We start from the raw sequence: 27370 nt of genomic DNA on the forward strand, positions 1-27370 counted from the left end.
AGAAATAGCAATAGGAATTGTCCGAGCAATCTTAGCCTGCTGATAATTGCTGATCTACCACAACTCCAGTCTTCTGTTCCATCTTCATTTCTCCAGATAGAATCATAAAGCATGGGAACTTTGGCCCAACTTGCCCACACCGACCAACATGTCCCATCTACACGCGTCCCACTTGCCTGTCTTTGGCCCATATCCCTCCAAATCTGTCCTATACATGTACCTGTCTAATTGCTTCTTAAACATTGCGATAGTCCCTGCCTCAAGTACCTCCTCCATCAGCTCGTTCCATATACCTAACACCCGTTGCGTGAAGAGGTAAAGGGCCTGTCCCCACTTGGGCGGCCTAATCTGCGAGTTCTGGCGAGTTTGCCCTCGACTCGTACTCGCAGCATGGTCGACACGAGGTCCTAGGAGGTCTTTGTAACTCTCCTTCATGCTCGAGAGTGGTCTCCGCGCAGTCGAGGGCTCAGCTAGATCGCAGCGTATTTTTCAACATGTTAAAATATGCCCACGAGTAAAAAAAGGTCGCGTGGAAAAAAAACAATTCTTTTTACTCGTAGGTTTAGTCGTAGTAGGTCGGCATGTTAGTCGTAGGTAATCGAGGGTAGTCTAAGGTAGTCGTAGATAGTCTTCATCATAGTCGAAGGGAGGTCGAAGGAGATCACTCTCCACTATCCGGTGTCCCAATTTTCCCGTAGCTAGTCGAAGCTGGTGTTCTACATAGTCGAAGGTGGTCTTCATCATATCTTTTTTTTAAACTCTTCTAAACTCGCCAATTAGGTCGCCCAAGTGAGACAGCCCCTTAGTTCCTGTAAAATCTTTCCCCCCCTTGACCTTAAATCTATGCCCTCTGGATCTCCTTAAAGTCTAAACATAAAATGCACTTCCTTGGATAAGGATACCCCAAAGCTGTTCCAGGCACGACAGATACGCAAGCTCTTTCCCATGGTGGTGCACAGTCCATTCCAGTTCACTTCCACTGATCCCAATATCAATTATTTCCTAATTGTCCATTTTTCTTCCCATTGCAATACTTCAGGAAATCAAATCCCATCCTGCTGCCTAATGTCACTCAGTGACAGCCTGATATAGGGAAAGGTTTTTTCCTAATCTCTTCGGTGTAAAATGTCACATTCTGCAGAATATTTTCTGTTTAGACAGAATGATGATTGATGAAATGATTTGCAATACAAAGATCTGCAAATTGGTCCTTTTTATCTGGAGTTTATAGTAGACCTGTTCCAAGCATAACATTCCTCGGCAAGCCAGTTATGCGATTATCAGGACGGAACTGTTATTATACAGTAAGTAAACATAACGAACTTTACATTTTACAGCTCTCTATTAGCCAACTAACTAAAAGATGCAATTTGCAGGAAAAAGCTGGGCTCATTTGGTATGAAATACAATTCTTGCCATAGAGGGAGTACAGAGAAGGTTCACCAGACTGATTCCTTGGATGGCAGGGCTTTCATATGAAGAAAGTGATGAATCTCTGGAACTCTCTGCCACAGAGGGTAGTTGAGGCCAGTTCATTGGCTATATTTAAGAGGGAGTTAGATGTGGCCCTTGTGGCTAAGGGGATCAGAGGGTATGGAGAGAAGGCAGGTACGGGATACTGAGTTGGATGATCAGCCATGATCATATTGAATGGCGGTGCAGGCTCGAAGGGCCGAATGGCCTACTCCTGCACCTAATTACTATGTTTCTATGAAAGACAGGATAGACTCGGCTTGTACTCGCTAGAATTTAGAAGATTGAGGGGGGGGGGATCTTATAGAAACGTACAAAATTCTTAAGGGGTTGGACAGGCTGGATGCAGGAAGATTGTTCCCGATGTTGGGGAAGTCCAGAACAAGGGGTCACAGCTTAAGGATAAGGGGGAAATCCTTTAAAACCGAGATGAGAAAAACATTTTTTCACACAGAGAGTGGTGAATCTGTGGAATTCTCTGCCACAGAGGGTAGTTGAGGCCACAGTTCATTGGCTATATTTGAGAGGGAGTTAGATGTGGCCCTTGTGGCTAAAGGGATCAGGGGGTATGGAGAGAAGGCAGGTACAGGATACTGAGTTGGATGATCAGCCATGATCATATTGAATGGCGAATGGTGCAGGCTCGAAGGGCCGAATGGCCTACTCCTGCACCTATGTTCTATGTTTCTATGTTTCTAAGTCATCTGTTTTAAAACAGATTTCGATGGTCTAACGTGTAGGATGGAACTTCAGATGCTGGTTGAAACCAAAAATAGACACAAAAAACTGGAGTAGCTCAGCGGGACAGGCAGCATCTCCGGAGAGAAGGAATGGGTGACGTTTCGGGTCGGGACCCTTCTTCAGACTTCTTCAGTCTGAAGACCCTTCAGTCTGAAGAAGGGTCTCAACCCAAAACGTCACCCAGTCCTTCTCACCAGAGATGCGGACTGTCCCGCTGAGTTACTCCATCTTTGATGGTCTAACCATGTGTACAGCTATGGTATTGGGAAAGGTGCCATCCCCAGTCTTTTCTTCAGCCATAAGTGCTCAGAGGTGCTACAGATCTTTGCTCGCAGTAGACCAGAAGAAGCTGCAGGGAGCCAGAGGCAGGTATTGCAATCTTTAGAAAAACATCTGGATAGGTACGTGATAGAGAAGGTTTAAGAGGCACATGGGCCAAATGCAGGCAAACCGTGCTAGATCAGAGACATCTTGGTTGGCACAGATGAGTTGTTTCCATCCTGCATAACTACACGACTCTCGGTATATTAAAAAAAAGGGGGATACAGAGAGAAAATGATCTTCAAATTTATGAAGGCCTTGTGCAGGGTAGATGGTGTGTGGGGGTGAGATTAAAACCTGGACGTCATAAATACAAAATAGTCCCAATAAATTCAGTGAGGACATCAAGAGAATTGTTTGATATTCAGAGAGCAGTTAGAATGGAGACTTCACTCCCGCAGGGGGAGTAATTATGTTAATATAGTAGATGATTTTAAAAGAATGCTTGCTTTATGATGCAGCTCTATAAGACGTTGGTTAGGCCGCATTTGGAGTATTTACTGCGTGCAGTTCTGCCTGCTCCATTACAGGAATTAGGGCTTTGGAGGGTTTGGAGCGGGTGCAGAGGAGGTTTACCAGAATGCTGCTTAGCCTCAGCTACAAGGATAGGTAGGATAGTCCTGGTTTATTCACAGAAACATAGAAACATCGAAAATAGGTGCAAGAGGAGATCATTTGGCCCCTTGAGCCAGCACCGCCATCCATTGTGATCATGGCTGATCGTCCCCTATCAATAACCCGTGCCTGCCTTCTCCCCATATCCCTCGACTCCACTAGCCCCTAGAGCTCTATCTAACTCTCTCTTAAAACCCATCCAGTGACTTGGCCTCCACTGCCCTCTGTGGCAGGGAATTCCATAAATTCACAACTCTCTGGGTGAAAATGTTTTTCTCACCGCAGTCTTAAATGACCTCCCCTTTATTCTAAGACTGTGTGTGTGTGTGTGGCCCCTGGTTCTGGACTCGCCCAACATTGGGAACATTTTTCCTGCATCTAGCTTGTCCAGTCCTTTTATAATTTTATATGTTTGTATAAGATGCCCTCCCCTCATCCTTCTAAACTCCAGTGAAGAGCTCCTTAGAGCTGTACAGGCCCTTCGGCCCACCGAGTGAAATGTTCGAGGTTTGAGGGGAGACTTAACGGAAGCATATAAAATTATGAGAGGTAGACAGTCAAAAGCTTTTGTTCCCCAGGGTGGAAATCTCGAACACTGGATGACATATCTATAGGTTGAGAGGAGCAAAGTTTAATGGAGACTGGACCAAGGGAGACCTGTTGGGTCCCGTCCCCTCAATGCATGGTAACGGGGGGGGGGCCTGCAGCGTCACACACACACTAACCACCCCCCACACACACAGGGAGGTGGAAGGGGGGTGGAGGGGCGGTGAGAAGGAAGGGAGAGGTACGGGGCAAGTTTTATTACACAGAGAGTGGTGGGGGCTTGTAACGATAGTGTTGTTTAAACATAGAAACATAGAAAATAGATGCAGGAGTAGAGGCCATTCGGCCCTTCGAGCCTGCACCATTCGCCATTCAATATGATCATGGCTGATCATCCAACTCAGTATCCTGTATCTGCCTTCTCTCCATACAAGGGCCACATAGAAATTAGGTGCAGGAGTAGGCCATTCGGCCCTTCGAGCCTGCACCACCATTCAATATGATCATGGCTAATCATCCAACTCAGTATCCCGTACCTGCCTTCTCTCCATACCCCCTGATCCCCTTAGCCACAAGGGCCACATCTAACTCCCTCTTAAATATAGCCAATGAACTGGCCTCAACTACCCTCTGTGGCAGAGAGTTCCAGAGATTCACTACTCTCTGTGTGAAAAAAGTTCTTCTCATCTCGGTTTTAAAGGATTTCCCCTTTATCCTTAAGCTGTGACCCCTTGTCCTGGACTTCCCTAACATCGGGAACAATCTTCCTGCATCTAGCCTGTCCAACCCCTTAATCTAACTCCCACATCTAACTCCCTCTTAAATATAGCCAATGAACTGTGGCCTCAACTACCTTCTGTGGCAGAGAATTCCACAGATTCCACAGATTAAGAGGCTTTCAGTGCGAGGAATAGAGGAATATGGATCATGTGGGCAGGCAGATGAGATCAGTTTAACTTGGCATCATGTTTGGCACAAACATTGTGGGCCAAAGGGCCCGTTCCTGTGCTGCAGTGCTTTAGGTTAAATGCCCGATGGAATATACAGTTATGCTGAGGGTGTAAAAGGAGGCTCTTGAGGAACATAAAGTGCCAAGGAGATGGTATGAGTGTTCTATTTACGGACAGCAAATTCTGCGTAATTCTTTGCAGAATTCGAGGAAGCAGGAAATACAAAGTCGCAAAGGGTTCCTAATGAAAGTGCAGATGCAAACACTGAGTTAGATAGTTTCCCTCGACTGTGAAGTTAGCAACCCTCACTGCTCAGAGTCTCCTGTGTACAAGAGATATCAGGAGTCATTCTTAATATTAATCATTAATTTGCAAAGGAATGCTCCAGGATAAAGTCATTGTGGAGCCACCTGCTGGAGTGGCACCTTAAACACAAACTCCTGGCTGCAGCAATGTCCCATTTGCCATTTTAGATTTAGAAACATAGAAACATAGACAATAGGTGCAGGAGTAGGCCATTCGGCTCTTCGAGCCTGCACCATTCGCCATTCAATATGATCATGGCTGATCATCCAACTCGGTATCCTGTACCTGCCTTCTCTCCATACCCCCTGATCCCTTTAGCCACAAGGGCCACATCTATGTTTAACTCTCTCTTAAATATCTAACTCTAACTCTCTCTTAAATATAGCCAATGAACTGTGGCCTCAACTACCTTCTGCGGCAGAGAATTCCACAGATTCACCACTCTCTGTGTGAAAAAAAATGTCTCATCTTGGTCCTAAAGGATTTCCCCTGTATCCTTAAACTGTGTGACCCCCTTGTTCTGGACTTCCCCAACATCGGGAACAATCTTCCTGCATCTAGCCTGTCCAACCCCTTAAGCACTTTGTAAGTTTCTATAAGATTTAGTTCAGGATTGTGAAACTATCCGGGATATTTTGTCTGCTCACTCACTGTTCCAGGTTACGTGGAGAGGCCCTGTTTCAAATGATCCCTCTGCTAGCATTGAGGTTACCGTAGGTGATGTTTAAATGCGAAGTGGCGATCTTGAAAAAAGGCTGTACAACCCGTGAATCACAGTATGTGTGAATCGGAGGGCAAATGTCTTGTGGCTGAGATGATCATGGACTCCTGTTCGCCGTCGTCAATGGGGACTCTAATCTATTTTGCTGATGTCTCATAAGCAGACATGGTGACATCAATATTCACCCCCCAGTGCCATGCAGTACTCCTTGTGGGTTGTTCCTACCCACTGGGTGCAGAATCCTCTACATTCCTTTATCCCCCACTCTGCCGTACCACAGCATTGTACATACATGCAACACAATCCTACAGAATATTTGCAAATGCTTTCACTTCCATTACTTCCCGAGTAACAGGCAGGGCCACCTCTGAACACCAAATGTTGGTTCCAATTAGCACGGATCCTCCACGGGGGAAAAAAAGAATGAATCTTGTCATATTGGCAATGCAGCTCAGAAAGTGCACTGCTTTACGCCCTGCTGCCTCATGCAAAGATAATTATTTATAAGCAAACTGGAATTAATCACTCACACATTGATGCGTACGTCACTGTACACAGTTATTCCAGTAAAAAAAAACCTTAATGGACTCGGTGTAATTTAGATATTGCGGAGTACATCTAACACCAACTCGTATACCCTGGAGTGCTCCCCTGTCTACTCTAATCTCCATTCTCCTCAGCATGAAGTTCCACCGTGAGCCAAAAAGGTTTGACAGGAGCAAGGGAGGAAGAGCAGACAAGATTTAAGTTTAGAACTCCCATTATTTTTGTTCGCAGTCAAATTTGAATTGAGTCATTGAAATATTGGATAAATATTAATACAATAAGCACGCAACTAGTTGAAAATTTAACCCTCACAATTGCTCGAAACACAAAGACGTTTCCAAGGGGAGCGTTAATGACACCGATTTAAAATGATTGTCAGAAGGACCCGGTGTATACGAGGAGATTTTTTGTGTGAAAAGGAACTAAGTTGCCCATGTCATCAAATTCAATAGTAAGGTTCGAAGGGTTATAGATCTGTCGGAGCTGTTGTAATGTGAGGAAAGGGGTTGGAGAAAGTGAAACAAATTGCTGTTTCAAAGAGCGGAACTCACTATCAAAACATGGAGGGGACGGGGGACACAATTGTTTGGCGGCCACACGCGCATGCGTACACTCACACACACGCGCGAGGCTTCGGAGGCTCAAACCGGCGCTAAAAACGGCGATTTTAAAATCGGGGTCACTAAAACTTGGGGGGGATGTCCCCCACCTCTCAAAACATGGGGGGGGGACGTGTCCCCTCTGCCCCCCCCCCCCCCCCCCCCCCCCGTGTTTTCCGCCCCTGCTGGCACGTGCTCAGAGGGTCGAATGGCCTTCTCAGCAGCAGGACTCTATGCCTTCACATTAGTCAATATACAAGGAGAAATAAAAACAATATTTAGATCCAAGTTCCTCCTGAGACAAGTCTAAACAAAGCCTCTACTCCACATAAATTTGATAATATCTGATGGTGACTGGCCTGGTGTTTCTCCAGCACTTTTCATCCTTTTTACCCGTTGCACCCCTATGGGCCATTATTGGTGTGATGCTCCCAAGAACCTCCATCCAACCCTCACACATCAACTTACTTGAATCTTTCCTCCCTCACGTTTTTATGGTTTCCCATTAATGTTCCCCCAGCCCGTCTACATTCACCTCCACCACGCCCTGTGGGAGACTTCCACATTCTCTGGAGAATGAAATGTCATCTGATTTCCTTCTGCATTTGTTTCTGATTGTGTTGCATCTTTGGCCTCTTGTTCTGGTTTCCCGCAAAAGTGGAAAAACCGCCTCTATATCAATTCTAAAAAAACCCTTAGGTCACCCCTTCCTGCCTTCCCTTTCCAGGAGGAAAATATCCATATCGTTCCGATTTTTTCCTGTTAGGTCATAAGGTCGTAAATGATAGGAGTAGAATTAGGCAATTCGACCCATCAAGGTCTACTCCGCCATTCAATCATGGCTGATCTATCTCTCCCTCCTAACTCCATTCTCCTGCCTTCTCCCCTTAATCCCTGACACCCGCACTGATCCAGAATCTATCTATCTCCGCCTTAAATATATCCACTGACTTGTGGCCTCCACAGCCGTCTGTGGCAAAGAATTCCACAGATTCACCACCTTCTGACTAAATAAATGTATCCTCAACCCCCTGCCTAAAAGAACGTCCTTTAATTCTAAGGCTATGACCTCCAGTCCTAGGCTCTCCCACCAGTGGAAACATCCTCTCCACATCCACGCTATCCAAGCCTTTCACTATTCTGTATGTTTCAATGAGGTCCCCCCCTCATTTTTCTAAACTCCAGCGAGTACAGGCCCAGTGCCGACAAACGCTCATCGTAGGTTAACCCATTCATTCCTGGGATAATTCTTGTAACCTTGTGGTTTTGGTTATATGCATGTCTTTTTTTCTCTCCAGTTGTCTTAATGTACTGGGGATCCAGGAACCAGTGTGGTCTAACCAATAATAGACAATAGACAATAGGTGCAGGAGGAGGCCATTCGGCCCTTCTAGCCAGCACAGCCATTCAATGTGATCATGGCTGATCATCCCCAATCAGTACCCCGTTCCTGCCTTCTCCCCATATCCCCTGACTCCGCTATTTTTAAGAGCCCTATCTAGCTCTCTCTTGAAAGCATCCAGAGAACCTGCCTCCACCGACCTCTGAGGCAGAGAATTCCACAGACTCACAACTCTCTGTGGAAAAAGTGTTTCCTCGTCTCCGTTCTAAATGGCTTACTCCTTATTCTTAAACTGTGGCCCCTGTTTCTGGACTCCCCCAACATCGGGAACATGTTTCCTGCCTTCAGCATGTCCACGCCCTTAACAATCTTATACGTTTCAATGAGATTCCCTCTCATCCTTCTAAACTCCAGAGTGTACCAGCCCAGCTGCTCTACAATCTGCTTTAAGTTTTAACACAATTTCCCTGCTTTTGAATCTGTTCCCCTAGAATGAAAAACAATAGGTTGCAGTTTTAAAAACTGGCCTTAACTGGAAAGATTTATACATCTGAGGTTCTGAATCCCGTGACCTCTCCACTCCACTCCTCCCCAACCCCCACTTCAGACTCTTGTGTTCTGCGACTTCCTTATTCCCTTTACCAGTGTGGATCATTTCACATTTATTGTAGGTACTGGCCGGGTGTCATTTATTCAATGCTCCGGATATTTGCAGTCCACATGGAATGAAGTATAATTGGCAGTGAAATATATCTTTATGGGTAAACCTTGAAAAGGTCAGCCATTTTACGCTGCCATCCAAAAGAACATTGTTTGTGTAAAAGCATGTTGGGGCTAGCTTTGCGATCCCAGTGGCATTTACAGGGACCGGATATAGAGAGGCTCATACTTCATGGTGATTCCCCTGTGTAAATCGGGAGTATGTTTATTATTGCATTAAGCCTCTGCAGTCCCCTTCCTTCGCGTCCCCAAGGAGTCATGTTGGAGGTCACTCTCCAGGCCGTGCAGCGTCAGCTTCGATCGTCATTCTCTGGGAAGAATGCAGTGACATCCCGGGTTACATCCCTTGTCCCCAAGGAAATGCTTGACTTCTACTGACACTTGCCTGCCCACGTGACACCATAAATAGTGCCTCTCTTTATGCATTTCATATAGAATCAAACAACACGGGCTATTCAGCCACAGATTCCAAATTGCCTCTTTGTCTGAGATCTAATTGCCTCCTCTATCCTGCTCTTTCCCTATTGCTATATACATTTGACCTCCCATAGTTATGCACGTTTCTCCTGTAAGTTACAATTGAATCACTGGAGTCACTGGATGGATTTAAGAGAGAGTTAGATAGAGCTCTAGGGGCTAGTGGAGTCAAGGGATATGGGGAGAAGGCAGGCACGGGTTATTGATTGGGGACGATCAGCCATGATCGGAGATCTCATGATCTCAATATTTAGGAGATTGAGAGGGGATCTTATAGAAACTTACAAAATTCTTAAGGGGTTGGCCAGGCTAGATGCAGGAAGATTGTTCCCGATGTTGGGGAAGTCCAGGACAAGGGGTCACAGCTTAAGGATAAGGGGGAAATCCTTTAAAACCGAGATGAGAAGAACTTTTTTCACACAGAGAGTGGTGAATCTCTGGAACTCTCTGCCACAGAGGGTAGTTGAGGCCACACAGTTCATTGGCTACATTTAAGAGGGAGTTAGATGTGGCCCTTGTGGCTAAGGGGATCAGGGGGTATGGAGAGAAGGCAGGTACGGGATACTGAGTTGGATGATCAGCCATGATCATATTGAATGGCGGTGCAGGCTCGAAGGGCCGAATGCCCTACTCCTGCACCTAATTTCTATGTTCTATGTTTTTATGATCACAATGAATGGTGGTGCTGGCTCGAAAATGTTCAACATGTTGAAAATCCAGTGGCGACCAGAACAAGGTACGACTCTTTGGGTGACTACTCATGACCATACAGGCTTCACATGTCGCCTGTATGGTCGTGAGTAGTCTCCTGGTCAGCCAAAGAGTCGCAGCAATTTTCTGTTCGCCACTGGATTTTCAACATGTTGAAAGTTTTCGGCGACCTACGACGGGTGCCGGCAGTGGGACAGGCCCTTAAGATCTTAGTATGTGGAGAGCTTGTTATCTTACATGGTACTGTGCAGAAGGATATCAGTAGAAATGATGCAAGGTCTCAACCCAAAGCAGCGACAATTAATTCCCCCCGAACCACACGGAGTTTCTCCAGCAGTTTGTTTATTGCTACAATACAGCAAAAATCCTGCTCCTTCAGTTGATGGAGCTGTTCCCAAAGCAGCACTTCAAAGTTGCAGATGCCAAGAGCCGTTAAGTTGACGCTATTTGAGATGGCCACATAATTATTAACCTTCCAATAGCCACAGTGTTTGAGTGGATCTACCACATAGCAACATGTCTCAGGTTGCTTCAAAGCAGCAATTATCGTGAAATATCATCACCATGCCACAGATGGAGATATTAGGACAGGTGGTCAGATGGTGGCGCAGCAGTACAGCTGCTGCCTTACAGCGCCAGAGACCCAGGTTCAATCTTGGCTATGGCTGCTAGTCTGTACGGAGGTTGTACGTTCTTCCCCGTGAGTTTTCTCCGAGCACTCCGGTTTCCTCGCACGCTCCCAAGACGTACAGGTTGTGCGGATTTTGTACGTTAGTTGGCTACTGAACGTTTTTCCTTCCGCCCACAATATTTAATATGTAAAAGAATATGTGTGTGTTTATGATTGTGTTTATAGTTTGTTTGGTTGTTTGTTTGTTTGTTTGTTTGTCTTTTTGCACAAAGTCCGCGAGCATCGCCACTTTTCATTTCACTGCACATCTCGTATGTGTATGTGACGAATAGACTTGACTTGACTAAATTGTCCCAAAGTGCTGGAGTAACTCAACGGGACAGGCAGCATCTTTTTCTACACAGGTTTGTAGGTTAATTGGCTTGGTATAATTGTAAAAATCGTTCCTAGTGTTTGATTGTGCGAGGATCGCTGGTCGGTGCAGACTCTGCGGGCCAAAGGGCCTGTTTCCATGCTGTATCTTTAAAACTAAATCTAATTAAGAGTCCGCAACTTGTTTGTGCATTTCAGGCTCCGAGTTAATGGGTGCGAGTTAAAGGGTCTGAAGAAGGGGTTCGGCCCGAAACGTTGCCTATCTCCTTCGCTCCATAGATGCTGCTGCACCTGCTGAGTTTCTCCAGCATCTTTGTGTACCTTCGATTTTCCAGCATCTGCACAGTTCCTTCATAAAAACTCTGAGTTAATAACTTGTCTTGGGTCATTGAAAGTGTCACCATGAATCGTGAGGAACATTCATGATCAGCCATGATCATATTGAATGGCGGTGCAGGCTCGAAGGGCCGAATGGCCTACTCCTGCACCTAATTTCTATGTTTCACTGCACGCAGGATGAAATGCAAGCTCTTCCTACCTTCTTTGACTGCTCCAGGAAAGCCTTCTTGATCTCTTCGAGTGTGGCATCTGGTTTGATTCCAAGGATAGCGTAGTGCGTGGTACTGCCGAACCTGGGCAAATTGGAAGACAGGTTTTTATTTTATTTAAAAACATTTTTTTATTAGAAGCAGTGTACAAAAGTATAAACCGCGGCATTTGACATAATACATTTATTGTACAGCTTCAATTTTAATTTTTAGCTAAAGATAAGAAAGAAGAAGAGAGAAGAGAGAGGGAGAAAGTGAATGTGCAAAAATAGAACCCCTAGACTACCAAACTGGTGTAACCGAAGAGTAGTAAGTAAAAGAAATAAGAAAAACGTAAAGAAATAAAAAGACAAAAATAAAAAAGTTGTTGATATACCTGCTTCGTATCCCACCCATCACCCAACCCGTAATTCGATTGAATTCCAAAATTGTGTTGCACCATGTTTAAGAAGGAACTGCAGATGCTGGAAAATCAAAGGTACACAAAAATGCTGGAGAAACTCAGCGGGCGCAGCAGCATCTACTGAGCGAAGGAAATAGGCAACGTTTTGGGCCGAAACCCTTCTTCAGCCTGAAGAAGGGTTTCGGCCCAAAACGTTGCCTATTTCCTTCGCTCCATAGATGCTGCTGCACCCGCTGAGTTTCTCCAGCATTTTTGTGTATCTGCAGTTCCTTGTAACTCTTATCTTTGTGTCGTATTAGTGGGACACAGGGACCAAGTGCTTTCCAAGTGGACCAAGACTGGATAGACTTGGTTTATACTCTCTAGAATTTAGGAGATTGAGAGGGGATCTTATAGAAACTTACAAAATTCAAGGGGTTGGACAGGCTAGATGCAGGAAGATTGTTCCCGATGTTGGGGAAGTCCAGTACAAGGGGTCACAGCTTAAGGATAAGGGGGAAATCCTTTAAAACCGAGATGAGGAGAACCTTTTTCACACAGAGAGTGGTGAATCTCTGGAACTCTCTGTCACAGAGGGTAGTTGAGGCCAGTTCATTGGCTATATTTAAGAGGGAGTTAGATGTGGCCCTTGTGGCCAAGGGGATCAGAGGGTATGGAGAGAAGGCAGGTACGGGATACTGAGTTGATGATCAGCCATGATCATATTGAATGGCGGTGCAGGCTCGAAGGGCCGAATGGCCTACTCCTGCACCTAATTTCTATGTTTCTATGTTTCTTTCATTCATGTATGCACTATGTTTACATATTCTATTGTGCTGCAGCAAGCAAGAACTTCATTGTCCAATCTGGGGCTTATGACAATAAAACACTCTTGACTCTCTGGACTTGAAACGGAAACATCTGGGACCATTAATGCTGTCTTCTCTTGACCATCTCTTATTAATTTTATAGTAATTAGTCCAAAATCTTGGAGTAGATGAACTCCAGTTTTAGCTGCAGGGAGCACAAGGCCCCTTCACTGTCCATCTTTAAATCCTCCCTAAAAACTCACTTTTATTCACTGGCTTTCGACACTGGCTGAGACTTTGTTCCTGTTTTAGTGCTTTCAATGTCTTTTAATTGTTACTGTTTTTATAGTCCTGTCGTCTTAATGGTTTTAGTAGTTTGTAATAACTTTTTGTTGACTTCCCATGTACAGCACTTTGTGGTAACTGATGTTGTCTAAAAGCGCTTTATACATAAAGTTATTATTATTATTATTATTATGGAATCATAATGTTTGCACGACTTTTGTTTTACAGAGCTTGGAAAAAGATTCTAGGTAGAAATGATAAACTTCATCATTCCATAACAATTTAACCACAAAACTCTTCAGTTTTCTCACAATATAAACATATTATTCCGGTTGCTGTGGAAACATCGGAAAACAGATACACAGCTCGCCGATTAGAGGATCCAATTTGGAATCCTGGTCAATGTTGGCTCATCTCGAGTAGGCCGGCCATTGGGAACGGCGTCATGGCTCGGCTCGGCTTGGACTTGGACTGTGACAGATATGAGGCTTATTGTTCTCATTCAGTGCCCAGTGGTCGTTCTTCAGAGATTAAACATCAGGGAGAATAGGGCCAAATGTAACTGCGATTGTCTCCTTTCACTATAGCAGACATTTGCCGTGGAGATTTAAAGGTCCAAAATATCGGGAATTATCGCGTTTGCTCGCTGAATTTCATCAAAAGTAAGTTAATAATGCCTTACTTTTGATGAAATTCAGCGAGCAAACGCGATAATTCCCGATATTTTGGACCTTTAAATCTCCACGGCAAATGTCTGCTGTTCACTTCCGCTGTTTTTCCACCTTCAGTTCCCGCTTGTAATTACCTTACTTTCTATCTTTTTTTTTTGCCTGAAAATTTAGGTCGCTGTGCTTCACGGTCACCCCGACTAGCACAGAAATTTTCAGCTCAAAAATTGGCCGTTTTCCATGTTTTTAACGGGTGTGAAAGTGCGTGTTTCCCCATTCACTAACATGTACCGAAGTGACATATGTCCTCCAGTTAAAATTTTCGGTCACGTGAGGGGGGATCTACGCTCATTTGACATTTGGTGAAATCACCCAAAATAGGTTTACAGAAGGTGGCTGCTGTCCATGCAATGTTCAGCAATGACACTACAAGAGTTAAATACTGCAGTACAAATATATAAACTATAATTGTAGTTCCTGGAATGTAGAAAGTTCAAGGCTGAGTGGATAGAGGATTTGGAAAGGGGAAAGCTGAAGAAAAGAAGTATGTTTGCTGTTGGGAGGAGTCCAGCATAAGCGGACATAACCTCTCAATCACGACCAGGGCATTTAGAAGTAGCTAGGAAACATTTCTTCATACAAATGTTTGGAACTGTCTCCCACAAAAGCTGCAGATGTGTGCACAATCAATAAATTCAAATCTGACACGGAGCAATTTTTTGTTTTAACCAGAGGGGCCAGAAGGCTCCGAGGATATGACATGGGCATCACACGCCTCAGCACTCGTGAGTAAGGCAAGGCAGCGCCTTTACCACCTCAGGCAATTGAGGAAATTCAGAGTGTCTCCGAGGATCCTCCAGTGCTTCTACGCAGCGGCGGTGGAAAGCATCTTGTCCGGGAACATTACCATCTGGTTTGGGAATTGCTCTGCCAAGGACAAGAAGGCTCTGCAGAGAGTAGTGCGTTCGGCCGAACGCACTATGGGAACTTCACTCACCCCCCTGCAGGAACTATACAACAGGAGGTGCAACTCCAGAGCAAATAAAATCATGGGAGACCCCTTCCACCCCTCCAACGGACTGTTACAGCTGCTACGGTCAGGCAAACGCCTCCGTTGCCATGCAGTGAGAACGGAGAGGTTGAGAAGGAGTTTCTTCCCAGAGGCAATTCGGACTGTAAACGCCTATCTCACCAGGGGCTAACTCTACTGAACGTTTTTCCTTCCATTATTTATTATGTAAAATAATATGTGTGTTATGATTGTGTTTATAATTTGTTTGGTTGTTTTGTTGTTTGTCTTTTGCACAAAAGTCCGCGAGCATTGCCACTTTCATTTCTCTGCACATCTCGTATGTGTATGTGACAAATAAACTTGACTTGACTTGACTTGACTTGACGTGAAGCCAGAGCATGTGGATGGAGTCACAATGCAGTTACGTCATGACTGCACTGAATGATAGTGTGGGCCCGAGGGAATGGGGCTCCGCTTATTTTTCAAGAAAACGGGGGAATATTGGCAGAAGGCAGTTAGTTATGGTACTCTTCTGATATCTAGGGAAAATTTAATAAGGTTTTGATAAGTCGAAATTGACTGTATCATTTCTGCCCGCCAGCTATAAAACTCTGATATTTGTTATGACGTGTTGTCACTTCATACCCCGATTGAGCAGTAGGATGTTCAGGCAGGTACACAAAAAAGCTGGAGAAACTCAGCGGGTGCAGCAGCATCTATGGAGCGAAGGAAATCGCAACGTTTCGGGCCGAAACCCTTCTTCAGGTGAACAGGGAGGAAGAAGGGTTTCGGCCCGAAACGTTGCCTATTTCCTTCGCTCCATAGATGCTGCTGCACCCGCTGAGTTTCTCCAGCTTTTTTGTGTACCTTCGATTCTCCAGCATCTGCAGTTCCTTCTTAAACATTGTTCAGGCAGGTCTTGCCCAATGCTGCTTTGTTTCGTAACTCCCAGCACAGTTTAGAAAGATCAACTGGGACCTGAGGAAGGGTCATGACCCAAAACCTCATCTGCCCATTTGCCTGCACAGATGCTGCCTGACCCGCTGAGTTCCTCCAGCAATTTTGTTTTCTTTTTGCTCGACAGAACCCAGTCCCACTTAATTTTAGATTTAGAGACGCAGCCCTTCGATGCTACTGAGTACATGCTGACCATCAAGGTTCTATGTTTGGCCCCACAGCAGAAGTGTCCACATCGCGGGGCTGGAAACTGGAAGTATCCTGAGCTAATTCTGCTACCACCATCGTCTGTTGCAACAAGTGAAGGCTTGTGAACACTGTGAACACTGTGAAGACAAGTGAACACTGATTGTCGCCGGAAACTTGCGTCCTGCTCAAGACGGACGATGACAGCGAGGTCAACATTTGTAGCAAGATGGACACGAAAGAAGGAGAAGGTTCTATGTTATCCTACTTTCATATCCAACACACTAGGGGGAAATTTGCAGGTTAATTAACCTACAAACCTGCACGTGGAGGAGGAGGAGGACTGGCCAAATGTTGTGCCTTCCGCCACAGTGATGAATGCTGTGGTGGATGTGTGTTTTTGTGTGTTCTTTATCATTGAGCCGCTGCTGGCAAATTCATTTCTCTTGCGCCTTATGTGCAATGTGACAAATAAAACTGATTGTGATTGTGTTTGGAATGTGGGAAGAAACCGGAGCACTCAGAGAAAACCAACACAGTCACAGGTAGAACGGACAAACTCCGCACAGACAGCACTCGTAGCTAATATCAACATCTGGGCCTCTGGTGCTGTGAGGCGGCAGCTTTCCCATTCCATCATTGTGCCCCCCCACCCCCCCATAAAAATGTGATACTTAAAATGAACGGGAAGGTTAGAGGTAAGATGGGAGAGGTTCAAGTAACCAATAACCATTCAAATGCATCGTTATGTGGTTATAAAGCTAGATGGGAACATAGGAACGAGTCATAACTCCACCTTCCCCTCTCAGTTTCCCAAAACTCAAAATCTGAGCTGAACAAAAATCCATCAATCTGAATTTGGAAGTTGCCAGATCAATTCAGTGAACTGTGAAAGATCATTCCTTGCTCTGGGCAACTGCATGATGTCTTGTGCTTTTGGGGTCTAACCAGAAGGTTGCTGTTGTCTACCACCATACACACCAGCAACTACTGTTTTGTTCCTTTTGAACATGATATTTGTCTTGAAAGAGGTTCCTACAACAAAAAAAGTCTGTTTGTTCTGCGATTAATCTTTTAGTTTATTGGTTTAAGTACATTTCTCGACCGCTTTAGAGAGAATGAATACATATTTTACACAAGTTTCATTTGATGACTGATCCCTACGGATCAATGAAAAGTGAAATGAATGTTTCAATATGTGAAACAACACATTAGGTTCTCAAAGGAACAAGAATGAGCTTTTTTTTAACATTTTCTTAAAATTCTCAATAAAGTGGCAGGGGGCGAGTTTCCATTCTATAATCCTCCATGCCCTTGTTACTGATCTCAGACATCTGGTCACCACGAGCATTGCGATCATGGAGTACATTGGTACCAGCAAAGAAGGAAGAACTATTCTGAAACCGAAGGTAGACACAAAATGCTGGAGTAACTCAGCGGGTCAGACAGCGTCTCTGGAGAGAAGGAATGGGTGACGTTTAGGGTCGAGACCCTTCTTCAGACCAGGGCATTTAGGAACCTAGTAGCTAGGAAACGCTTCTTCATACAAAGGATGGCAGATGTTTGGAACTGAAACCGATACATCTCCAAGTCCGCTGCTCATGCAGAACCCTGTAGGCGTGATGAAAGTTACTGGCTGTTACACACCTGTGCAATGTTGTGAAGAATCTCCGGGAGGATAATCTGCACCTTTGACAATACTTGCAGGCTAATGTCTGGGCGCTCAGCAGCATCTCACACAGCTCCCTCACGAGATTTTTCTCTCAACCTGGTAAATGAAAGAAATAACAGTAATTAAAACACGGAACTCAGTGGTAGAGCAGCCCTCCCTCGGTGCTCTATGGGGCAGCAGCCTCGATGTTTGTCATCAAACCCCTGGAGTGGGATTTAGAAACATAGAAAATAGGTGCAGGAGGAGGCCATTCGGCCCTTCGAGCCAGCACCGCCATTCATTGTGATCATGGCTGATCGTCCCCTATCAATAACCAGTGCCTGCCTTCTCCCCATATCCATTGATTCCACTAGCCCCTAGAAACATAGAAATTAGGTGCAGGAGTAGGCCATTCGGCCCTTCGAGCCTGCATGCCATTCAATATGATCAATAGAGCTCTATCTAACTCTCTCTTAAATCCATCCAGTGACTTGGTCTCCACTGCCCTCTGTGGCAGGGAATTCCATAAATTCACAACTCTCTGGGTGAAAAGGTTTTTTCTCACCTCAGTCTTAAATGACCTCCCCTTTATTCTAAGACTGTGTGGCCCCTGGTTCTGGACCGGCCCCAACATTGGAAACATTTTTCCTGCATCGAGTTTGTCCTGTCCTTTTATAATTTTATATTTGAATCCACAACTTTCTGGTTCAGAAGTTCACGGCCCAATCCATTGTTAAAAGTCGTCTAATTTAGTGGTCTATGGCAACAACAGTAAAAATCCCTTTTTATTAAAAGATGTCGACAAAGATTAATAGGCATGCAACATAATAATAAAGTCATAAATTACCCATGAACACATCATGAGACACAATAAATCAACCTAAAAATCAATGAATGACAAATTCTGTATTGACTGTATACCTTGGTCAGTAAATATTCCAGCCCGGATGTGAGCTACAGTCCATTGTGATGAAAACAAAGTTGACATCACTGGTACAGTTCAGTTTAGTTTGTCCGATTGAATACACGCCTGCAGGAGCAATGTCCTTTAGAGGGCGAGAGTTTAGTAAACTGGAAGCTGCACTAAGCTTCTGAACTTTGAGCTTTCCCCCCCCAGGACCAACACTGGGACATTTCAGTCTAGTTCGACAATTAAATATATGACTTTCGGAGTGATATCCTTTAGAGGGCTGGAGATTAGGAAACTGGAAGCTGGCACTGTTTATTTAAACCACAAAAGGGATCCCGAAGCCTCGTACGCATAGTTCAATATACTCCCAACACATATTGCCTCCGATTATGTTTGATGAATGGCTCCGGAACAGGCAAACAAATCGAACATAGAACAGTACAAAGGTACACAAAAATGCTGGAGAAACTCAGCGGGTGCAGCAGCATCTATGGAGCGAAGGAAATAGGCACTGATTAATCGCTCCATAGATGCTGCTGCACCCGCTGAGTTTCCCCAGCATTTTTGTGTACCTTCGATTTCCCAGCATCTGCAGTTGCTTCTTAAACATAGAACAGTACAACACAGGCACAGGTCCTTCGTCCCATGAGGTCTGTGCCGAACATGGCACCTATTTAAACTAATCCCTTCTGACTGCATGTGTTCCATATCCCACTATTCCCAGCATATGTGGTTGTCAATATAAAAGCCTCTTTAGTGCCATTGTTTTTTCATCTGCTTCCACCACCAACTCAGGCAGCACGTTCCAGGCACCCGCCACTCTCTATATGTAAGTGCCTGCCCTGTAAATCTCTAAAGCTTCTGCCTCTCACCTCACAGCTTTGCCATTTCCTATTTGACATTTGCACCCCATGAAATAAATTCTGAAATCTTTTCACTAATGAGCAACATTTCCAGAAGTGAAAGGCGGGTTTTTTGTTTGTGAACATTTTGTCTCATGGACAGGTTTTTTAATCAAATTTGATCAATTATGAAAGTATTATAACAAGTGTTTTTTTGTATTAGTTTTGGGTGTTTCTGAATGGTGACAGTTTTTCAATGGCTTTGACAGCTTGCTATGCCAGAGAAATGGATTATCTAACATAGACAAAAATGCTGGAGAAACTCAGCGAGTGCAGCAGCAGCTATGGAGCGAAGGAAATAGGCAACGTTTCAGGCCGAAACGTTGCCTATTTCCTTTGCTCCATAGATGCTACTGCATGCGCTGAGTTTCTCCAGCATTTTTGCCTACCTTCGATTTTCCAGCATCTGCAGTTCCTTCTTAAATAAATGGATTATCTACCCATCCAAGTCTTCCTTGAATTCTCATGGACAGGGCTATACAGCCCCCAAGGTCAGGAAGTTCAAAATCATTAGTGAAAATCTAAAACACTATAAAACAAATTTCAAGGATTGCAGCAAGTTACTCTAGGCCTTGGTTAACAAAGATCATTCCCCAGGAGTGAACAATCGAGAGCAAACCATTTCTGACAGACTAGATGAGAGAAAGAGAAAGAAATGTTAACTTCAGCCAACATAGTTAGAACTGGTGAGGTAAAGCCAATTAATAGCAACTCCCCAGCAGTTAGACTGGAAAATTACCTCCGGCTGGTTACAGAAATGGGCTGCGCATCAAGTCTAGAGTGACCTTGTGTCAAGCACAGTTAATTTTAATAACGCAATAGACTTTTATTTACAAAGGCACTGAACCTCTAATGAATTACTATGGCTAAAATCCAGTTTGTAAGGGATTAATATTTAAAAATGTTGTACTTCTGCTTTACAAAGATAAAAGGGAACGAGACAAGACATGTACGGTATTCTTGGCACTGTCAACTCCATTGAAAACACTAGTTCCACGGCCAAAGTTGCCGTGGGAGCTCGCAATAATATGCATGCCTCATGTAAGTATGACAGCACAAGGGTGCAGCAGTTAGTGCTGCTGCCCCACATCATACACCAGACACTCCAGCACTTTGTGCCTTTTTTCCTAGAGACTCTGGATCCAATTCTGACCTTGGATAATATTTAATCAGTTTCCCTCTTGAACCTTCTGAACCTTCTTTTTGTAGTTGGCAGGGCAGTACTCTGCATATCGCCAACTTGGACAATTTTACATTTTTATCAAGCCAATTAAACAAACCAATTAACCTACAAACCTGTACGTCTTTAGCGTGTGGGAGGAAACCGAAGATCTCGGAGAAAAGCCACACAGATCACATGGAGAACGTACAAACTCCATACAGGCAGCACCTGTAGTCGGGATCGAACCCAGCTCTCTGGCGCTGCATTTTGCTGTATAAGGCAGCAACTCTACCGCTGTGCTACCGTGACTGCATCTTGATGTGGGTCTCCTCCACGTTTTCTCCCACATCCCAAAGTGCTGCAAGGTTAATTAGCTCCAGTAAATTGTACATAGTGGAGGTTAATAGCAAAAATAATCAAAGAGTTGATGGGCATGTATAAACGATTAATTTGCTCGGGTACAGGGGGTATAAGGAATGAGAGAGTGGGACTCCTCCACTGGGAGCAAACATAGACACAATGACTTCCTCTGTGTGCTTATAAAGGGAAAGTAAGATGTGGCAAATGTTTCTTAGCTGGAGGAAATTAATTTCATCACAGGCCACTTTTTCAAGTGACAGTATTCCACTATCGGTCGAGCATCACACACCGAGGGAGTGACTCAATGCAGTGCATGAGCATTCTGAACTGATTCGACACAGTCAGAAAGGTTCGACATGTGGATGAGATAAAAGTGGGAGTCTTGACGGTGTAACATCCAGTTGGGAATCTGTGAGAATGTGGACAAACTTTCCTAAAGAAAGCAGTAGAGACCGCAGCAATAACGGGAAGCTGGATAGACACAGATGGTGGGAAAGGAATAGAAGAACGTGGGAGAGAAAAAGAGTGGAATGATGTTCTAAACACCTGCAGGGGGGATTAGAGGTGATTAAACAGTTGTTTAAGAAGGAACTGCAGATGCTGGAACTATCGAAGGCAGACAAAAATGCTGAAGAAACTCAGCGGGTGAGGCAGCATCTATGGAGAGAAGGGATACATGGCGTTTCAGGTCAAGAACCTTCTTCAGACTGATCTAATGATTAGTTATAGGTAGACAAAAATGCTGGAGAAACTCAGCGGGTGAGGCAGCATCTATGGAGCGAAGGAAAAAGGCAATGTTTCGGGTTGAGACCCTTCTTCAGACTGATGTGGGGGTTGGCGGGAAGAAGAAGGGAAGAGGCGGCGACAGTGGGCTGTGGGAGAGCTGGGAAGGGGAGGGGAAAGAGGGAGAAAGCCGGGACTACCTGAAATTGGTGGTCAATACCGCTGGGGTTATAATTGATAAGTTATGGTTTTAAGTTACATAAGTTAGTTATAATTGACGAGATTTTCTTTTCTAAACTCTATTAAAGTGTAACCTGGAATAACACGTGTGATTTCTCACTAAGCTTTGATGTAAAATATTTCTCAGCTTTGGTAATCAGGTTCCTTATCGGAACCAACCTGCCAGTGTTAAACAAGGCACAACACGCTCTCCATTAATGCAAGCAGTTTGGATTGCTTGAGAGAATATCACTGGCACAAAGGAACGGTACGTGACACAAGTCGACCCTTGCAAAGCACAAGGGCGAGGGACCTCACCGCAGCCATGGTTGATGTGCAAGGTCAGCATGCTGCATGTCCTTGCCGAACAAAGGGCTGCACAAATTGTGCCACCATTGCTATTTAAATTCTATGGGTTCAAAAGACAAAAATCGATCACAATTAACCTTTTTTTTAAATCGAAAAGTGCGTCTACAGCCACAAAGAGTTTGGAATCGATGCATGCTAACAGGCAGGCTAGTAAAGCCACTTCTGCATTACTCGATCAATTAAATAAAATGCCAATTTCATTCACTGTAATTCAACTAGCAGTTCATTATCCGAATGTGTACATCACAAATCTAGGTCAGACTAGATATGCTTGGGTAGGTCTTCTGTTAATCACACCTGGAGACGCGAGTACTGAAAGGCCTGGATGGAGTGGATGTGGAGAGGATGTTTCCACTAGTTGGACAGTCTATTAAGAGAGGTCATAGCCTCACAATTAAAGGACGTTCCTTTAGGAAGGAGATGAGGAGGAATTTCTTTAGTCAGAGGGTGGTGAATCTGTGGAATTCATTGCCACAGAAGACTGTGGAGGCCAAGTCAATGGATATTTTTAAGGCAGAGATAGATAGATTCTTGATTAGTATGGGTGTCAGGGGTAAAGGGGAGAAGGCAGGAGAACGGATTTAGGAGAGATAGATCAGCCATGATCGAATGGTGGAGTAGACTTGATGAGCAGAATAGCCTCATTCTGCTCCTATGACCTTATGACGGATTGGAAGATTGCAACCTTCACGTGGTCCGCCCTTTTCGACAAATGCAATCAACCCGGCGTGCACAATCAAATAAGATCAAATAGAACAAGTTGCCCTACAACTTTAGGCTGTGCACGCCATACGCAAGAAGAAGAAGGCCTTATGACCTTCACATCTGGAAGGGACCAGCCAACTACTCAGCTCTGATTAGAAGTTACCAATCAGGCGAATTTAACTGTTTATCTTTCCACAAATTTTGCCTGACCTGCTATCAACCATCAAAAATAATCAGACATTTATGCCGCCTCTGTAAAATGTTACGTACCCAAGCAGAAAGGTACACACTTCAAAAGCCAACTATTCAGCTGACAAACTCAGACTTACATTACACGATAGTATTATCTGATTTAGATTGGATAGTGTGACAAAGCTTTTCACTGTACCACAGCACATGTGATAATAAACCAAAACTATTCACATCATGATCTCATAAAGGGCCAATAACGTGTTATGGAAGTGTAATTACTAGAATAATGACTGAAGAGACTCTGTAAGTTGGGGGGGGGGGGGGGGGGGTAGGATTGGTCCAAGAGATAGCAAAAAGCTAATGAGCAAAATGTTCCATAGATACATAGACAATAGGCCATTCGGCCCTTCGAGCCAGCACCGCCATTCAATGTGATCATGGCTGATCATCCACAATCAGTATTTAAGAAGGAACTGCAGATGCTGGAAAATCGAAGGTAGACAAAAGTGCTGGAGAAACTCAGCGGGGTGTGGGTGGATGGGTGTGTGGGGGTGGGGTGTGGGGGTGGGTGTGTGGGTGTGGGGGTGGGGGTGGGGTGGGGGGTGTGTGGGTGGGTGTGTGGGTGGGGGGGGGTGTGTGGGGGATGTGGGGTGGTGGGGGGGGGGGGGTGTGGGGGTGGGTGTGGGTGTGTGAGGGTGGGGTGAGTGGGGGATGGGTGTGTGGGGGTGGGGGGGGTGGGATGGGTGGTGTGGATGGGGGGATGGGTGTGTGGGGGGGGGGGTGGGGGGGGGGTGGTGTGTGGGGGGGTGGGTGGGTGTGTGTGTGGGGGGGTGTGTGGGTGTGGGGGTGGGTGTGGTGTGTGTGGGTGTGGGTGTTTGATTGTGTGGGGTGGTGTGTGGGTGGGTGTGTTTCTGTGCGTGTCTGTGAGTGGGTGTGTGTATGTGGCTGTGTGTGGGGGTGTGTGTGTGTGTGTGTGTGTGTGTGTGTGGGTGTGGGGGGGTGTGTGGGTGTGGGGGTGTGTGGGTGGGGTGTGGGTGTGTGTGGGAGGGGGTGTGTGTGGGGGTGTGGGGGTGTTTGTGTGTGGGGGGGGGGGGGGGTGGTGTGTGTGTGTGTGGGGGGGGTGTGTGTGTGTGTGTGTGGGGGGGTGTGTGTGTGGGTGGTGTGTGTGCGCGCGTGTGTGTGTGCGCGCGTGTGTGTGCGCGCGTGTGTGTGCGCGCGTTGTGTGTGTGTGCGCGCGTAAGCATGTGTGTGTGCGCGCGTGCGTGTGGGTGTCAATAGTCAATAGTCTATTTAATTGTCATTTGGACCCCTGGAGGTCCAAATGAAATGCCGTTTCTGCAGCCATACATTACACACAAATAGACCCCAGACACAACAAAATTACATTTTACATAAACATCCATCACATAGCTGTGATGGAAGGCCAAAAAAACTTATCATGGGTGTGTGTGTGTGGGGTGGGGGGGTGTGTGTGTGTGTGTGTGTGTGTGTGTGTGTGTGTGTGTGTGTGTGTGTGTGTGTGGGGGGGTGTGTGTGTGTGTGTGTGTGTGTGGGTGGGTGTGTGTGGGGGGGGTGGGTGTGGGGGGTGTGGGGGGGGGGGGGGTGTGTGTGGGGGTGTGTGGGGGTGTGTGGTGTGTGTGGTGTTGGGTGTGGGGGGGTGTGGGGGTGTGGTGTGTGGGTGTGGGGGGGGGTGTGGTGGGGGGTGGTGTGGGTGGGGGGGGGTGTGTGGGTGTGTGGGGGTGTGGGTGTGTGTGTGGGGTGGGGGGTGTGGGTGGGGGTGGGGGATGGGTGTGTGTGGGGGTGGGTGGGGGGTGGGTGTGTGGGGGGTGTGTGTGGGGTGTGTGTGGGTGTGTGGGGGGTGGATGGGGGGTCAATAGGGTCTATTTAATTGTCATTTGTGTGGACACACAAATAGACCCCAGACACAACATAATTACATTTTTACATAAACATCCATCACATAGTGTGATGGAAGGCCAAAAAAAAAAAACTTATCATGGGTGTGTGTGAGGGTGTGTGTGGGGGGTGGGGGGGGGTGTGTGTGTGTGGGGTGTGTGGTGGGGGATGTGTGTGTGTGGGGGTGTTGGGTGTGTGTGGGTGTGGGGGGGTGGGGGGTGTGGGGTGTGTGTGGTGTGTGGGGGTGGGTGGGGTGTGGGGGTGTGGGTGTGGATGGGGGATGGGTGTGTGGGGGTGGTGGGGGGTGGGTGGGTGTGTGGTGTGGTGGGGTGTGTGGGGTGTGTCCCCCACACACCCATCCATGGGTGTGTGGGGGGTGACAATTAAATGTATCCACACTTGTGTGGGGGATGGGTGTGTGGGGGGTGACAATTACCCATCTTGTATCTTGTGTGGGGGACACCCATCTCTCCCCACAGGGTGTGCGGGGGTGCATGGGTGGGGGGGCGCCACCCCCACCCCCACCAGGGTGTGTGGGGGGTGGGGGGGAGTGGGGAGGGGGGGTGGGACACATCCCCCTTTAAGAAGCGTCAGTCCCGTCGTGTCAAGGTCAAAGTGTGAAGGTGGAAAGGTCTCCCCCAGTCTCCACCCCTTGAATGACTCCAACGTTTATCGTGTGTCTTGTTGTGAAGAGAGAGCGAGAGGGAGGGGGGGGGGAGAGGGGGAGAGGGAGATAAACACGACACACACACACACACAGAGTCCATTAGTGACAACAACGCCTCCCCCACTCACACGGTGCCCGCCGATGCCGCCTTTTCACCACGACATCATCATCACCAACAACAAAGGTGAGGTCGTCATTATTTGGGGGGGGAGGGGGGGAGACGAGACGAGCGGAGACTTCCCTCACGTCAAGGCGCGACCGTCGGCGACCGGCGCGGCGGCGGCCACTGGGCATGCGCGGCCCGGCTGCGGTGACGTCAGCGGGGGGTGGCGGTTGGTCGCGCGGGGGCGGCGGTTGGTCCGAGCGCGCGCGGGGGGGGGGGGGGGGGGAGTACGTCACGGCAGAGGGGGCGGTAGCGGGGGATTGATCGACGTGCGGGCGACCCAATCGGAACCCTCCATACCCAGACAGCCGACCAATGTGGGAGGGCACACAGAAAAGCTGGAGAAACTCAGCGGGTGCACAGTGGTGGAGCGAAGGAAATAGGCACGTTTGGAGAAACTCTTCTTCATATTGAGGGGGTGGGGGTGGGTGGGGGGGGAAAAAGGAGTACGTCACGGCTGGAGGGGGCGGTAGCGGGTTTTGGGGCGAGGAAGGGGGGCGAAGGACCAGAATCGGAAAGTCGATGTTCATACCCCCCGACAGCCGACCAATGTGGGAGGTGCTGTGGGCGGGACAACCGCGGACTGACAGCTGTGGCCATAGTAGCCCAGGAGCAGAGGTCGGAGAGGTGTGGGAGGGGGGATTGAGGTGCTGATGCCACCGGGAGGTCAGCTTGGTTACGTCACGGCAGAGCGGAGGTGTTCGGGTTTTGATCGCCCAACCTGCCGCTTGACCCACAATAGAACCTGCCACACCTAGAGCAGCCGACCAATGTGGGAGGTTGGAAGAGATGCAGGTAAACCTCTGTCGGACCTGGAACATTGCTAGTAGCCAATGAAACTTTGAGAGGTGGGCACCTCATATTGAGTTGGGAGTGGGCATCCCGGGGGGGAACATCGACTTCTCGGCAGAGGGGGCTGTCTCCGGGGTTCCTCATCGACTGCTATCTCCGGCGACCCTCCAATCCGGCTACTCCTCCACCCTTTCTTGTCCCCACCCACAGCCACCCCTGATCAGTCTGAAGAAGGGTTTGGGCCCGAAACGTTGCCTATTTCCTTCCTCCATAGCGCTGCACCCGCTGAGTTTCTCCAGTTTTCTGTGTAGTAGCCAATGCAGTTCCCTCTTGAGAGGAGAGGTGGGGCGGGATATTGAGGTGGTGGTGGTGATCGACGTACGGGGAAACCAATCGGAGCACTGGGTGCCCCCGATAGACGACCAATGGGATGCGGGATGGGGCGGGACATACGTAGATGACGTGTCGGGAGCGCATGAGAATGGGGTGGGCGGGACATCCGCGTGACGGACGGGGCTTGGAACCAATGAGGAGCCTGGGGAGACCGAGCCGGGGCCAATGAGAGGGGAGAGGGCGGGACATCCATGTGATTGACGGGCCTTAGAGCCAACGGGAAGGAGGGACCAATGTAGTGGCCTTGCACCTTGCTTGAAGTGGCATGAAACTGCACTTGAATTTGGTGGCCTTGCACCTTGCTTGAAGTGGTAGGAAATTGCATTTGAATTTGGTGGTTTTGCACTG

At 46.8% G+C, this 27370-nt stretch overlaps 2 protein-coding genes across 5 annotated transcripts in view; one reads left to right on the forward strand and one right to left on the reverse strand.

Moving 5' to 3' along the window:
* dnajc4 (DnaJ (Hsp40) homolog, subfamily C, member 4) overlaps positions 1-25904 on the reverse strand; it is a 145365-nt gene extending 119461 nt beyond the window's left edge. Inside the window, exons 1-3 of one of the 3 annotated variants that reach the window (XM_055665804.1) lie at positions 25803-25904; positions 17566-17686; positions 11610-11703 (exon numbers count right to left, since the gene is read on the reverse strand). In XM_055665804.1, the coding sequence (XP_055521779.1) occupies positions 11610-11703; positions 17566-17651 (180 nt within the window). In that variant the 5' untranslated portion in view covers positions 17652-17686; positions 25803-25904. Of the gene's footprint in view, positions 1-11609; positions 11704-17565; positions 17687-18490; positions 18515-25802 lie in introns of those variants that run through there. The other 2 variants (XM_055665802.1, XM_055665803.1) reach the window with 2 other exon arrangements.
* nudt22 (nudix (nucleoside diphosphate linked moiety X)-type motif 22) overlaps positions 25758-27370 on the forward strand; it is a 34864-nt gene continuing 33251 nt past the window's right edge. For both annotated transcript variants that reach the window (XM_055665799.1, XM_055665801.1), the window contains exon 1: positions 25758-25858. The gene's annotated coding sequence lies outside the window, so the exon portion shown is untranslated. The remainder of the gene's footprint in view (positions 25859-27370) is intronic.

This window comes from Leucoraja erinacea, unplaced genomic scaffold (genome assembly GCF_028641065.1).
Source record: "Leucoraja erinacea ecotype New England unplaced genomic scaffold, Leri_hhj_1 Leri_150S, whole genome shotgun sequence".
Lineage (NCBI taxonomy): Eukaryota > Metazoa > Chordata > Chondrichthyes > Rajiformes > Rajidae > Leucoraja > Leucoraja erinaceus.